Below are 13,712 nucleotides of genomic sequence, written 5' to 3'. Positions count from 1 at the left end.
CTTTGCTCGATATTCTCAGTGGAAGTCGCAGCCGTGTATTTAGCAGCCACTACACCATCCGACCGACCAATAATTGTTCTTACGGATTCAGCTAGCGTAGTATCCGCATTGCAGTCAAACAGGCCTTCACACCCTTGGATTCAGCGCACGATCACCGATGCTCGACCCAACACCACCTTTGCATGGATCCCCGGGCATTGTGGTATAGCCGGCAACACAGCTGCCGATCGTCTAGCTGGTGCTGGTTTTTCCTGCCCCCGCTACGAAGATAATGTACCCTTCGATGATGTTAAAAGGTGGCTAACAAAGTAATTCAGGAGTATATGGAGTATGGAATGGAATCAGCAAAATTCACCATACCTACGAAAGGTGAAATCGTCCACCGAACGGTAGAAAGACCTTCCTCTTTTGAAGGAACAACAGTTGGTATCTCGGCTGAGGACGGGGCACACGCGTTTTTCACACAACATGAGTGGCAATGGATCTTTCCGCCGGATGTGTTCCTATTGTCACATAAGGAATACCGTAGAACACGTAATCTGCGTCTGCCCATTATACGAGTTTTCCAGGAATATTCATGGGATCTCAAGAAGCATTCGTGAAGCCCTGGGAGATGACGTAGCAGCCCTGGAAGCCCTATTGCGTTTTTTGAAAGATTCTGGCCTATACAACATGATCTGACGCCCACGATAACAAACTGCTACAAGTATCACTTTTTCGTGTCCGTCCTATTAGTCCACCAGCTACACAAACCGCCCTTGGTTTAAGGAAACTTTTTTAGAATAACAAATTAACAGTGTACAGTATTTATACTGGTAGCATTCTTAGAATAACAAATTACAAAATGTTTTGACGTAGGACTTGGCATACTGGCAAACCTTGGAAGCTGTGGTTCGGCGAGACCCCTTTGGTTGGGCTCGAGTAGTGATCCTTTCTGGATCACTTCTACCTTTTTAGTGTTGCCCCTCTGGCACACCCCTTTTCGAGGCACAGTTCTGGTGTTCTCTAATCCGACAAAGTGTTGAACTAGCGTCAGTTAAAAAACACTCTAATAAAGAAAAAAAAAAAGTCTCTCATTTGTCATCCACAGAAAAAAGTTTGAATTACATTATTAAAGTTAGCTGTACATAAAAATGAAGTTGACTATTGATTTTTCTGTATTCACTTACCCCACGGTACCTTATATGTTTACTTATGATAGAGGTTAAATTCAGTAATGAATGTTTTCTAGAAATTCCACCGAAAATTCCATCAGTAATTTTACCAGAAATAAAATATTTTCTTGGCTTTTTTTCAGCAATATCTCTGGGGATTTTTCAAGGAACTTTTGGAAAAATTCCTTCACGCATTGCTCTAAAGTTTTCGTCAGGAATTTTTCAAACGATTTCTCAAATTCTTCCTCCAAAAACTCCTCCAGAAAATTCTCCACAGAAACCGCCATGAATTCCTCAAAGAATTCTTCTCTTAAAAAAATTGTTGGAAAAATTTCTAAATAAATTTCTGGAGGAACCTCTCGACAAATTTATGGAGGAATCTCTTGAGCAATCCCTGATTAAATACCTGGAAAAAAATTTGCAGGACTCTTTGTGAGGATAGCCAGAGAAATCTTTGGAGGAATTCCTGAAGCATAATTTTTAGAGGAGCTCATGTACTATTTTTTTGTAAAGTAATCCTTGGAGAAATTCCTGAAAAACATGCTGGAGACATCTCTGTAGATATTTTCCTTGTGTGATCCGTGAAGAAGTCTCTGGAGAAATTATTGTAGGAATATCTGAAGGATTCGCTCAGAAAATTTATGATGGAAAAAATATGAAGGCATCTCTGAAAGAATGCTTGGAGGAATCGCTGGAGAAATTCCTGGAGTAATCCTTGGAGGAATCCCTGGAATAATCACTGTAGAGATTTTTCTGCTAGAATCCCTATTAAAATCAGCAGAGATTTTTCTGGTGAAATCCCTGGATTATTCCTTAGAATAATGCATGAAGAATTTTCTGTAGAAATCCCCGGAGAAATCTCTTGAGGAATTGACTGTTGAAAATTTGACTATTTCAGCCAAGTTTGCAAGCTTGTATGGCAATTGATTTGCTAAATTTGCCACAGAGCTCAAACTTCATGTGTATAACAATTATTATCAATAAAGTTCATAATACTTTCAATGCTCAAAAGTTATTTTTTGATGCATTCGAAAAGTATTGTATAAACATCAATTAAAACAGTATTTTATACAACTTTGGCGACCTGTAGCAAAAAAATTTGACGTGGTGGAACATTTCTGAGAACGGCATCATATGCAACTATCCCAAACCTACTAAAGACACGTAAGTTAATCCTTGAGAAACTTAAAAAACTTATTTTTGTTACGCTGTGTAATCATTGGAACCTAAAGGGGCACATTTTTTAATTCAGGCAGATCAACTGTTATATGACCATATCTTATCAATATCTTATATCAGTTGATATGGCTTACTTGTGTGTTACTCGGGGAGGAATTTTTGGAGGAACTCCTTTCAGACTTCCTGCAGGAATTGCTGAAGGTATGCCTCGAGCCTTATCGGAACTGTTAGTTTTAGTGGAGTCCTCTGAGAAAGCGTTCTATCTTAGAGGAATGTTTGGTAAAATCTCTGGAGGAATATTCGAAGGAATTCCTTGCTAGATCTTTGGAAGAGTCTTTGGAAATTGTTCACTTAATTTCGATTAGAATTCTTGCAGTAATCTCTGGAGATTTTACAAAAAGAATGCCTGTAGGTTTTCTTTACGCCATATTTGAACTGTTCAAAAATTGCGATTGCGGTTCTATTTCGTCAGCGATGATTTTTTTCTTAGGTAAAAAAAACATGAGTCATAACTGATTTTGATTAGTTATATTGCGGTTGTTAAGAAAAGGTTTCGGTTGACGGCAGCCGTAAAGTCATCAATCTTTCTATCGTTGTAACCATCCATTTAATTACAGTATGGTTAAATCAGACAACGCTAAATAGGTACAAGCTATCAGCTATGATCATCAGGGTTGTTTTACAGTTTTCTGTAAAATAACAATAATATTAAAATTCTCTCATTTGGTCGTTACGAAAATTGTTCCGATGTTGTTGGATGGAAATTGTTGTTGTCCATTTATAATAATTTTATGTTCATGGGTATGAGTTCAAATCCCGCCGGTCAAAGTTCTTTCCGGATTGAAAATTTTCTCGACTTACATAAAATATCTTCTACCTGCCACACGATATTCAGATGCAAAAAAAATCAATCGGTAAAGAAAACTTAAAGTACCAACTATAGAAGTGCTCATAAAAACACTGAGCTGAGAAACAGGCTCTGTCTAAGTTTGACGTAACAGCTCCTTTTCAGTGGCGATTAGTCTATATGACCCCAATACACAAGGAAGGTTAACGAGAAAAAACAACACTTACTAAAAATGGATTAGGATGTCATCATGCCCCCTTGGGGTCCATGGTCCACCGGTTGGTAAACCGCATTACGAAGATTATAACAAGAACATTATCTAAGTTACTCACCAGAAAGTCGTCCCGCTCGCACTCTATCACAGGCTGGCTCAGGTGGTTGTTCTTGCTGTTTTTGCTGTTACTGTTCGGCATCGAACCCTGCTCGGAGGCTACCTCGATGCGGTTCCGTGTCGTAAAAGCCAGCGCAGGTTGTTGGGCGGTTGGTGTCGAAGCTGATCCACCCGGTCCGGAAACCGGTGCCGGGGTTGTCGTCGTCGAGAGACTTGGGGTGGTGGCCACACTGCTAAAGCTGCCCGCCGTCGACGGGTTAAAGTTCTGGTAGATGGTGTTGCTCCCGAAGGGAGTCGTACTGATCGTCGAGGGCCCATTGCAGAGGGCCGGAGCGCGGTGCGTTGTGTTGTACAGGGGACGCTGCACGCGGTTGAAGTGGTAGATACTGTAGAAGAGAATGGAGAAATTGGTCTTGTTATAATGAAAACAAAGTTACAATACTAGCTCGTTTTATGACAGAAGTTTTGTTACTGGATAAACGCACAGAAAAATGATAACGTTCTATAATATACACGGAAATAATGAATGTACTATTGCATTTTCGAGTCAAGCCTGTTAAGCCCTTGTTAATATCTGTTAATATCTGTCCTGATTTTATTACGAATACCTACCCAGAGCTCCAGAACTCCCTAAAGGCTAGGCCTATGGATTTTCATACTCAACTTTGACGGTAACGACTTCAAAAATGAGTAACTAATAATTTTATCTAATCAGTGCGCATCGTACCTTTGTGCTGTGCTACACGAATTCTATCTGATCTTAGAAGTTTTTTAAAAACTACCTAAAGCAATAAAACAGTACTTTTCAGTGCTACATAAACAGTACTTTTCAGTGCTAAAGTTAAAAACGGTACTTTTCAGTGATACTAAAACAATACTTTTCAGTACTATTTTTTCTACTATTGATCCCTTTACGATCCTTGTTTGGACCCGTGCCTTCGATTTTTCGTTGGACCCGTTGGCGAAAGCTAGCGGTGGTAATCCTTCTTGGACACCGTCTTGGGAAAAAAAACCTCTTAGGAGGTCACATCTTCTTTCGTTCATTCACTAAACATGGTTGCAACTACAAATAAAAAGAAGGGTGAATCTCTGAATTCACAACATCCTTCCAAAAAAGGGGGATTTAAAACCGTCACTAAACGTGGCTAGAATGGAATAAAGGACGTTTCTCCAGAATGCGAACTTTCTTCCAAGGGTGAAATGAATAATGTTAAATTAATTAACTCATTACGCGTGGTAAAGATGGACAAGTTATGAGTGAAATTATGAAAAAAAATCGACGTGTTCGGCTGGGATTTGAACCCAGGACTCTTTAGACGATGATCTTGAACTCTTGATCCGTCTTAAAAACGTGAGGAGAAGACAATTTCAACGCACTCGCGATCCTGCTATGAAAATTATATGGCAGGATTTGCAAAAAGAAATACTGACCCGATTTTGTCTGCCTCCGATTTTGTCCACACCCGAATATGTCAGATTTTGTACCACATTTTGTCAGCTTATTTTAAATTTGTAAAAAAATTGTTTTCGTCATGTTTTACCACGTTTACATTGAAATTGATGATGATGTTTCATGTCATGCACGCATGGGCGTCGCCAGAGGGAGCAATGGCAATGCCGTTTATAAAGTGTTAAAAATTGATATTACCAATATAAGGGAGGGGGAGCCCTTGGTAAAAAAAAACTGGCTACGCCAATGTCCATCGAGGGGATGACAAAATCGGGTCCTTACTGTATTACTAACTAATTACGAAAAAGCTCAAAAACTAGCTATGCAGTTTGAAAGCTCGCACAATTTTAATTTAGGACTTACTAGTCCAAATGAAAATCAAGTTACTCAGGACTTAGAAAATATTCTCAATCAAGAGAACGTTTTCGAAAATTCCTGGGATACTGATTCGGAAAAAAGTGAGAACTATTATTAAAAAAAATCAAAAATGCGAAAGCTCCTGGCGATGATGGAATTTTCTACATCCTCATCAAGAAACTTCCAGAAAGTAGCTTATCATTCTTAGTTGATATATTTAACAAATGTTTTCAATTGGCATATGTTCCTGACAAATGGAAAAATGCTAAGATTGTTCCAATTTTAAAACCAACCAAAAATCCTGCAGAAGCTTCTAGCTATCGTCCAATCAGTTTGCTTTTCTCAAACATTAAACTTTTTGAAAAAGTCATTTTCACTCATCAACTTTTACGTGTAACAAATTTGATTCATTCCAACAAATCTGAAGGTTATTTTACTGGTCTTGCTCTTCGGAACATAGAAAAAGCATTCGGCAGTGTTTGGCATGAAGGTCTGATCGTAAAATTTAAAACTTTAATATTCCAACATACATTGTTAGAATAATTCAAAGTTATCTGTCAAATCGTACACTTCAGGTTAATTATCAGAACTCCAGATCTGAAATACTTCCTGTATGAGCTGGTGTTCCCCAAGGCAGCATTTTGGGACCAATATTATATAATATTTTCACATCTGACTTACCTGAGTTACTTCAGGGATGTCATAAATCTTTGGATGACACAGGCCTCTCCGCCAAAATACGAAGCTTGCGTGTCATCTGTAGTCGATTGCAAAAAAGTTTGGATATTTTTTCTTCATACTTGCAAAAATGAAAGATTTCTCCTAATGCTTCCAAAACTCAACTAATAATATTCCCACATAAACCAAAAGCTCTTTATTTGAAACTTTTAAGTAGACATGTTGTCACGATGAGAGGGGTTCCATTAAATTAGTCAGATGGGGCTATACTAGATAAGAATTTACCTTTCAAAAATCACATTGAGGGCATTCAAGCCAAATGTTATAAATGTCTCTATCCCCTTATCAATAGAAAATCAAAACTTTGTCTCAAGAACAAGCTTTTGATATTCAAACAAATTTTCAGGCCAGCCATGTTGTATACTGTACCAATATGGACTAGCTGTTGTAAAACCAGGAAAAAAGCTCTGCGGAGAATTCAAAATAAAATTTTTAAAATCATTCTGAGGCTTCCTCCCTAATATAGTACCAATGAGTTACATAGAATATCCAATGTTGAAACATTGGAACAAATGTCAAATAAAATAATTAATAATTTCACGCAAAAATCGTTGCAATCTTCTATTGCCACGATTAATGTTTAGGTTAAATAAATTGAAAACGTAATTTTTTTGTCTCTTATAAGCAGGAGTAATCAACTCACCTGTAAAAATTCTGAACTGCTATGGCAAATGAAATGTAATATGTTGTTAACAAAATGTTAAAACAATCTTAAATTTGTTTATTCGAATAAAATGTTGTCTAATAACACAGAACACCTAGATATAAGAAATGGATTTTATGTTTGGAATGATACTAATAAAGGAATTGAAAAATAATAATAATAATAAATCTTCGAGCTGTCTAGTAGAATACGTTTAAGTAGAAAACCGAATTTAGTACTATACCATTTAATTCCACTAGAGTTTGTATCCTTTGACAGATACGCGTATTTTGACCTCAACTAGACTCTAGACTCGACTCTAGTACACGATACTGAAGACGGCCTTACAGTTGAGGTCGAAATACGCGTATCTGTCAAAGGATACAAACCCTAGTGAAATTAAATGGTATAGTACTAAATTCGGTTTTCTCATCTACTTAATAATAATAATTTTATCTAACAATTTTTTTCCAAAAATGGACTCAGAAGTGCAAGTGCAGAACCACTTTACAAACAAACTTTTTTGATAATTGATTAAAATCATGATTGATTACTCAATAAAAAAAACAACAAACAAAAAAAATCATAAGATCATCACAATTGATAGCTGGAAAGTTAATGTCCCATGTCACCTCTCGCTACTCACCTTGGTGAATCGAAATCATTCCGACTGCTCTGATGACGCTGCGATATGGATGACATTGCCCGGTCACCTCGGGCCGCTGCCATCATGTAGGTCCACATATCGAATCATTTCATCAATCACTGGCAGAGATTAGAAAAAACTCATCTCGCCCGACGAATGGTGCGCCCGTTTTCCCTGAATGCAGACGACACTCTCTCTATCCCATTTGCACCTTATGCACGATGCCTGACACGATGAATCTAGATCTAACTAACCCACGGCGGTGGAAAACCACCCACTTTCCCTCGCACACAAAAGCACACTCACATAGACATTCGAACAAGAGCAGACAAAGTTTGCCTATTAATTTTTCCTTTCAGATCACAACAGCACTTTTTTTCTCGGAAATCTGCGCAACACAAAACACGTTTTCCCACACGGCTCTATATTTTTCCGGCAGCATCCAGCACTAGATTTTTTTTTCCTCGCAATACGATCCGGATGAGACCTTCGGGATATCACTTTCCTCCACGTATATTCCTATTGGCACTACGGTTTGATCAGTACTGATCTGTTTCTACTATTTTTTTCTTGCAGTTGGATTTCCGTTACACTACACACTGGAAAAAGCAGCGTTTTTTGCGCCTCTTCAGCATTAGCCTCTAAGGAGTGTATCGAAAAGTAGTCGCAAACATTCAAATCGGTTTATCTAACAAAATAGTTGATCCTCATGAAACATTTTTCGGGCAAGTCTTCATTGTGTCATGGCGAATTTAATCCAAAATGTGTCTAAATGATTAGATATCGTGGTGTTCGTAGGTTGTAGATGTTTTCCACGGATAAATCGATCATTTTAACTCAACAATCACTTCTGAAAATGGCATATGAGTTTTAACATTTTTTTCTGATCGGAACATAAACCACTGCGACCAAAATTTGATCTATTGTAGTATATCCCGCGTCCTTTGTTTAGTGCATGTCGTGTTACCTTATCACTATTGAGAAGTGATAAAGTATTCGGTTTTCTTACAGTTGTAATTCCTAACTTGATCACAGGAAAGGATTCTAATTGAAAGGTTCCGCTATTCATACCCTCTGAAGAATGTGGTGGGTACACTCTCCACAGGTGCGCCCCTCTATCAGTCAAAATCGGATCCCTTGATAAAGCCAATAAATTGCACCGATATTGTCCATGCATCAGAATCCTAGTCCTTACTTCTTCAAATTAGAGAACTAAATAAATAAAAGATTAGAAAACAAATTGTTGTATTCGACTCATTTTTTTTTCCTTGTCTTAAGATCATTCTCGGCAACCGGGTAAACCGAGACTTGTCACTTTCAACAAGGTTTACAATTGTAATAAGGACTAAAAAATGTTCCTTTGATTACTATAATATCCTGTTCTCTTCGTTTGAAGCAGTCAGGACTAGGGTTCACTGGTAGATCTTTACCCCATAACGCACCACGAAAAGGTGATCTACCCGCGTTATGGGTTATGGGAGATTTAACATGCTCCAAAACTGTTCACTTAAGAAAAACAAAACGTTTCATGGAGGAGTTTGGGCTACAAGAAAAAAATATACACGGAAAACATATTTTATGTTTTATTTTGAAGAATTCAAAAATAAAATTTAAATTTGCAATTATACAATAACCCCATTTAACCATAAAGTCCTGATTGGAAACAGATGTTCATGACAAAGTTTCATGATGGACACTTTCTTAACAAAAAAGTTCTACAAACAACGAACAACATTCAATCGATTTTCAAAATTTTGGATTTTTGTTAAAAAATTAACACATTTTTGCGGTAAAAAAATCTTGAAATTATTCTGAACCATTATGACTATTATGATCACCCCTGTAGAAGTAGGTACTTACGAGTTATTGCAAAGTCTAGATTGGTCGCAACTTTTTTCAAGGTGACTGTATTCAGTAAAGATCGAATTGAATTGATTAACTACAATTCTCCGTGTGCACGAGTTGCCATTTTATTGAAATAATACCACCACTGTATCATTTCAAATGCATTGTGAGGTATTTCTAATCAAAACATTGTTTGTGGATCCAGCTGAATATTTTTGAGATTGTTATAAATGTTTGCGATTACTTTTCGATACACTCCTTATTCGTTCATTCGAGTTGGTTGATGATGATGGTGACGTTTAAATTTCTACGTCAATTTCACCCACATATTTTTTCCCCGATTGATTGTGGCAGAAAAAAATCTATCTCTAGGCTGCCTCTTGCAGCCCTTGAAACGATGATGGTAGGGTTATGGTTGCTGCTGTTAGAGCTGAACTACAATCGTCACTCAACGCACAGAGAGCAGCCAGCGTGGATGGAATCGGGTCAAGGTCCACTCCGGGATGAATGATGCGGGCTCCTGGTTGTCTTAATGGATAGGAAAACTATGTGTTTTTCGGTCGATGGTCGGTAGCCACTATGCGAGCAGAAGCCACTACTGGTTCGTTAGTCGAAGTTTGTTTGTGGATTATCTGGCCAATGGTTTTCAGGGTTGGTAATCTGAAAAGTAAAGGATAAATGGTAGATGGAAATGGATTAGATTACATTCAGCATGAAAATACAGTGCCCGAAATTCCTATAAGCGCATGACCATTTTTCACCGGCACATGTAGTATGAAAGTCCAATACTTCAATAAATCATCTCTGCTTTTAGGTATTCGGATAATATGATATTTCTACCAACTACTAAGACTTTTCTTTCAAACAGTTTGGAATGAAGAGGAAAAACGGGATTTGAGTATGGAAATTCTTATAAGCGCACTGTACGCGCCCTACGCGTGCAGAATAAGCTATGCAAGCAATCCATCCAAACCAGCCCATCTTATACCAGCGAATAACGCAACGAGACGGTTTCCACCAACTTGTGCATCGAATGGGCGGAGCTTGGGCTTCAACTTGGTTGGCTGTTACAGCTGTAGAGAAAAATATATAAGCACATTCATTGTTTCAATATGCATTCAGTCTTAATAAAACCATTCCCGCGACAACATCAAAAAGTAAAAGTCTTTTCTGAACGAGAGCCGAAGGCCGATGACATACCGAAAGAGAAGAGAAGTGAAGTGAAGTGTTGGCGAAAAGAGAAGAGAAGAAGTAAAAATGGTATGGCATATTGGGAGAGGTTTCGAAAGAGTTTCAATGCGCTCCGTGTTTTCATTGATTTTGTGCTTCGGCAGCAGCATGCTGCCTGCGACCAGAGAGAGAGCGCGCACGGCTGCTTTATTCGGTTTCTTCTCCTTTCCCATGTCCCATTCGCATCAACAGAGGCCTGTAAAGGCGACTCTGTAGAATGTAGCAAGTTTGTTAAAATCATTTCTCATCAAGCAGGAAGACTGCTTCTCGATGGCGTGCGAAGAAAACCATTTAAATCACTAAGCATGTTTATTTTCCGTCATCATCCGCACTCAAGTCCGCTAGAAATTACAATGTAGGGCCGATACAACTTGGATGTAACAAGCAGAAATAGCAATCATAGGCTATCATTCATAGTATATACCATGACCCCACAGTTATGGATCAAATAGTGTGGAGTCCAACCTATAAAATTCAATAAAACTACATGGTAAACGTAATTTAAAAGCACGAATTGAATCGTTTCAAATTGGATCTTCGTATAGTAAACTGTTTTGAATGTAATTTTTACATAGAAAATTGTATCGGTTTCTGAAAACCATATTATGGATCAATTTTCATATTATGGATCAAATTGTGACATATTACGGATCAGTGCGCAAAATCAAGAGATTTTCAACTCAATTCATCTGTTTTGCTTGATTTGGCGAAAGTTAACAATGTGTCACATTATACTGCAAAAAAAAATAGCAGTATTAGTGCTGGAAACAAGGGTAAAATGCCCTTTTTTGTGATACTGCATTGTAGTAACTGAGACATGAACTATTTTCGCTCCATACCAAGTTTTCCACCCATTTTTGTCTGCTAAAAAAAAATTTGACATACCTTGATGTTTTATTAGTTTTATCCTAAGTGCTTTTGTCTAAAAATGTCGAATCCAATGCTTAAAATGGCAGAAATCTACATTCTTTGGATGTGATCCATAACCGTGGTAAACAATCATTTCCTGGTCCATATTATGGATCACTAGTTAGAAGTGCTAATATTTGGTATTTAGAATCAACAATCAAGAAAAATGTTTTCCAATGATGAATTCATACTGAATCGAAGCGAACAAGCATGTTTTATGCTATAACATTTGAATTTTACCACCTGTGGGAGCTTTTGAATGCTGACGGCACTTCTTACAGAAAACGACCATATAATGATAGCTGTGTGGTACCAACTAAACAGTTGTCAAATACACCGTTATTTAGCGGTTGAATGTTGTGCTTAACATTAAAAATGGTAGAAGACAAATAGTATAACATGGGAAAAATATGTTTTACGTCAACGTTTATGTTTTAGGCAAGTTATTCGATGTTGAACGCCGCCAAAGTGATCCGTCACTGTGGGTGATTCGTAACTGTGTGGGCATGGTACAACATTAAAATTGGAAAAAATATAACAGAATAAATAAGTTGTTGTTAATCTGATTGAATACACGATTGACTACATTAATTAAATAACCAATGAATAGATTTTCGTGACATAGTTTTTAAATATGAATCACTATCACATATTATCAAAATAACAACTAAAAAGTTAAATTAATTAATTCAAGAGAACAAAAATAAATCAAAACATATATGGTACTGGTTGTGTATAATGATGATAGCTATCAAGCCGACTGGTATATATATAAGGAACATAAATTGACTCTAATCGGTTTGCATTTCTTTCGAACAAAACTTGATATAAACAATACTCTTGAAACTTTAACGAATTCCATTGTTGAAGCCAGGAGCATTGCAGTTCCAAAATGTGAAGTAAAATTTGAATACGTGATTATATACTATGATGATAAACCGTCTTAAAAAAACGTGAGGAGAAGGCAATTTCAACGCACTCGCGATACTGCTCTGAACATTATATGGCCGGATTTGCAGGAAGAAATCAAGAAACGTTTTTCTCAGTTAAGAAACAAACATTTTTGAAAATAAAATTTCTCAATTGTACCCTGGCTCTAAGCCCTTTTGGAAATTATCTAAAATTTTGAAAAAAAAAACCTCAGAAGCCAATATCGGCATTGGAAGAAGAAAACAAATTACTACTAACTAATTGCGAAAAAGCTCAAAAACTTGCTTTGCAGTTTGTAAGCGCGCACAATTTTAATTAAGGACTTACTAGTCCAATAGAAAATCAAGTTCTTCAAAATAGACTTCGAAAATATTCTCGATCAAGAGAACGTTTTGGAAAATTCCTGGGATACTGATATGGAAGAAATGAGTACTATTATTTAAAAATTCAAAAATATGAAAGCTCCTGGCGATGATGGAATTTTTTACATCCTCATCAAGAAAATTCCCGAAAGTAGGTTATCATTCTTAGTTGATATTTTTAACAAATGTTTTCAATTAGCATATTTTCCTGACAAATGAAAAAATGCTAGGGTTGTACCAATCTAAAAACAAGACACAAATCCTGCAGAAGCTTCTAGCTATCGTCCAATCAGTTTGCTTTCCTCCATCAGTAAACATTTTGAAAAAGTCATTTTGAACAGAATGATTTCCCACATCAACGAACATTCATTTTTTGCCAATGAACAGTTTGGATTCCGCCATGGACATTAGACCACTCATCAACTTTTACGTGTAACAAATTTGATTCATTCCAACAAATCTGAAGGCTATTCTACTGGTCTTACTTATCTAGATATAGAAAAAGCATTCGACAGTGTTTGGCACTGAAGGCTTGATCGTAAAATTAAAAAAAAATAATTTTCCAACATACATTGTTAGAATAATTCAAAGTTATCTGTCAAACCGTACACTTAAGGTTAATTATCAGAACTCCAGGTCTGAAAGACTTCCTGTAAGAGCTGGTGTTCCCCAAGGCAGCATTTTGGGACCAATATTATACAATATTTTCACATCTGACTTACCTGAGTTACCTCAGGGATGTCAAAAATCTTTATTTGCAGATGACACAGGCCTCTCCGCCAAAAGTCGATTGCAAAAAAGTTTGGATATTTTTTCTTCATACTTGCAAAAATGGAAAATTTCTCATAATGCTTCCAAAACTCAACTAATAATATTCCCACATAAACCAAAAGCTCTTTATTTGAAACCTTCAAGTAGACATGTTGTCACGATGAGAGGGATTCCAATAAATTGGTCAGATGAAGGTAAGTATCCAGGGCTCATGCTAGATAAGAATTTAACTTTCAAAAATCACATTGAGGGCATTCAAGTCGTATGTAACAAATATGTAAAATGTCTCTAATAGAAAATCAAAACTTTGTCTTAAGAAC

General features: G+C 37.0%; 1 protein-coding gene across 1 annotated transcript in view; it reads right to left on the bottom strand.

Annotated features, from left to right (window-relative positions):
- Positions 1 to 9,846, bottom strand: part of LOC5569051 (cyclic nucleotide-gated cation channel subunit A) — a 304,593-nt gene extending 294,747 nt beyond the window's left edge. Inside the window, exons 1-3 of the mRNA XM_021846153.1 lie at positions 9,517 to 9,846; positions 7,346 to 7,944; positions 3,513 to 3,897 (exon numbers count right to left, since the gene is read on the bottom strand). Of these exons, the coding sequence (XP_021701845.1) occupies positions 3,513 to 3,897; positions 7,346 to 7,443 (483 nt within the window). The 5' untranslated portion in view covers positions 7,444 to 7,944; positions 9,517 to 9,846. The remainder of the gene's footprint in view (positions 1 to 3,512; positions 3,898 to 7,345; positions 7,945 to 9,516) is intronic.
- Positions 9,847 to 13,712: the final 3,866 nt, after the last annotated feature.

This window comes from Aedes aegypti, chromosome 2 (assembly GCF_002204515.2).
Source record: "Aedes aegypti strain LVP_AGWG chromosome 2, AaegL5.0 Primary Assembly, whole genome shotgun sequence".
Classification (NCBI taxonomy): Eukaryota; Metazoa; Arthropoda; class Insecta; order Diptera; family Culicidae; genus Aedes; species Aedes aegypti.
Note: the sequence above shows the minus strand (reverse complement) of the source record. Positions and strands in the feature narration are given on the sequence as shown.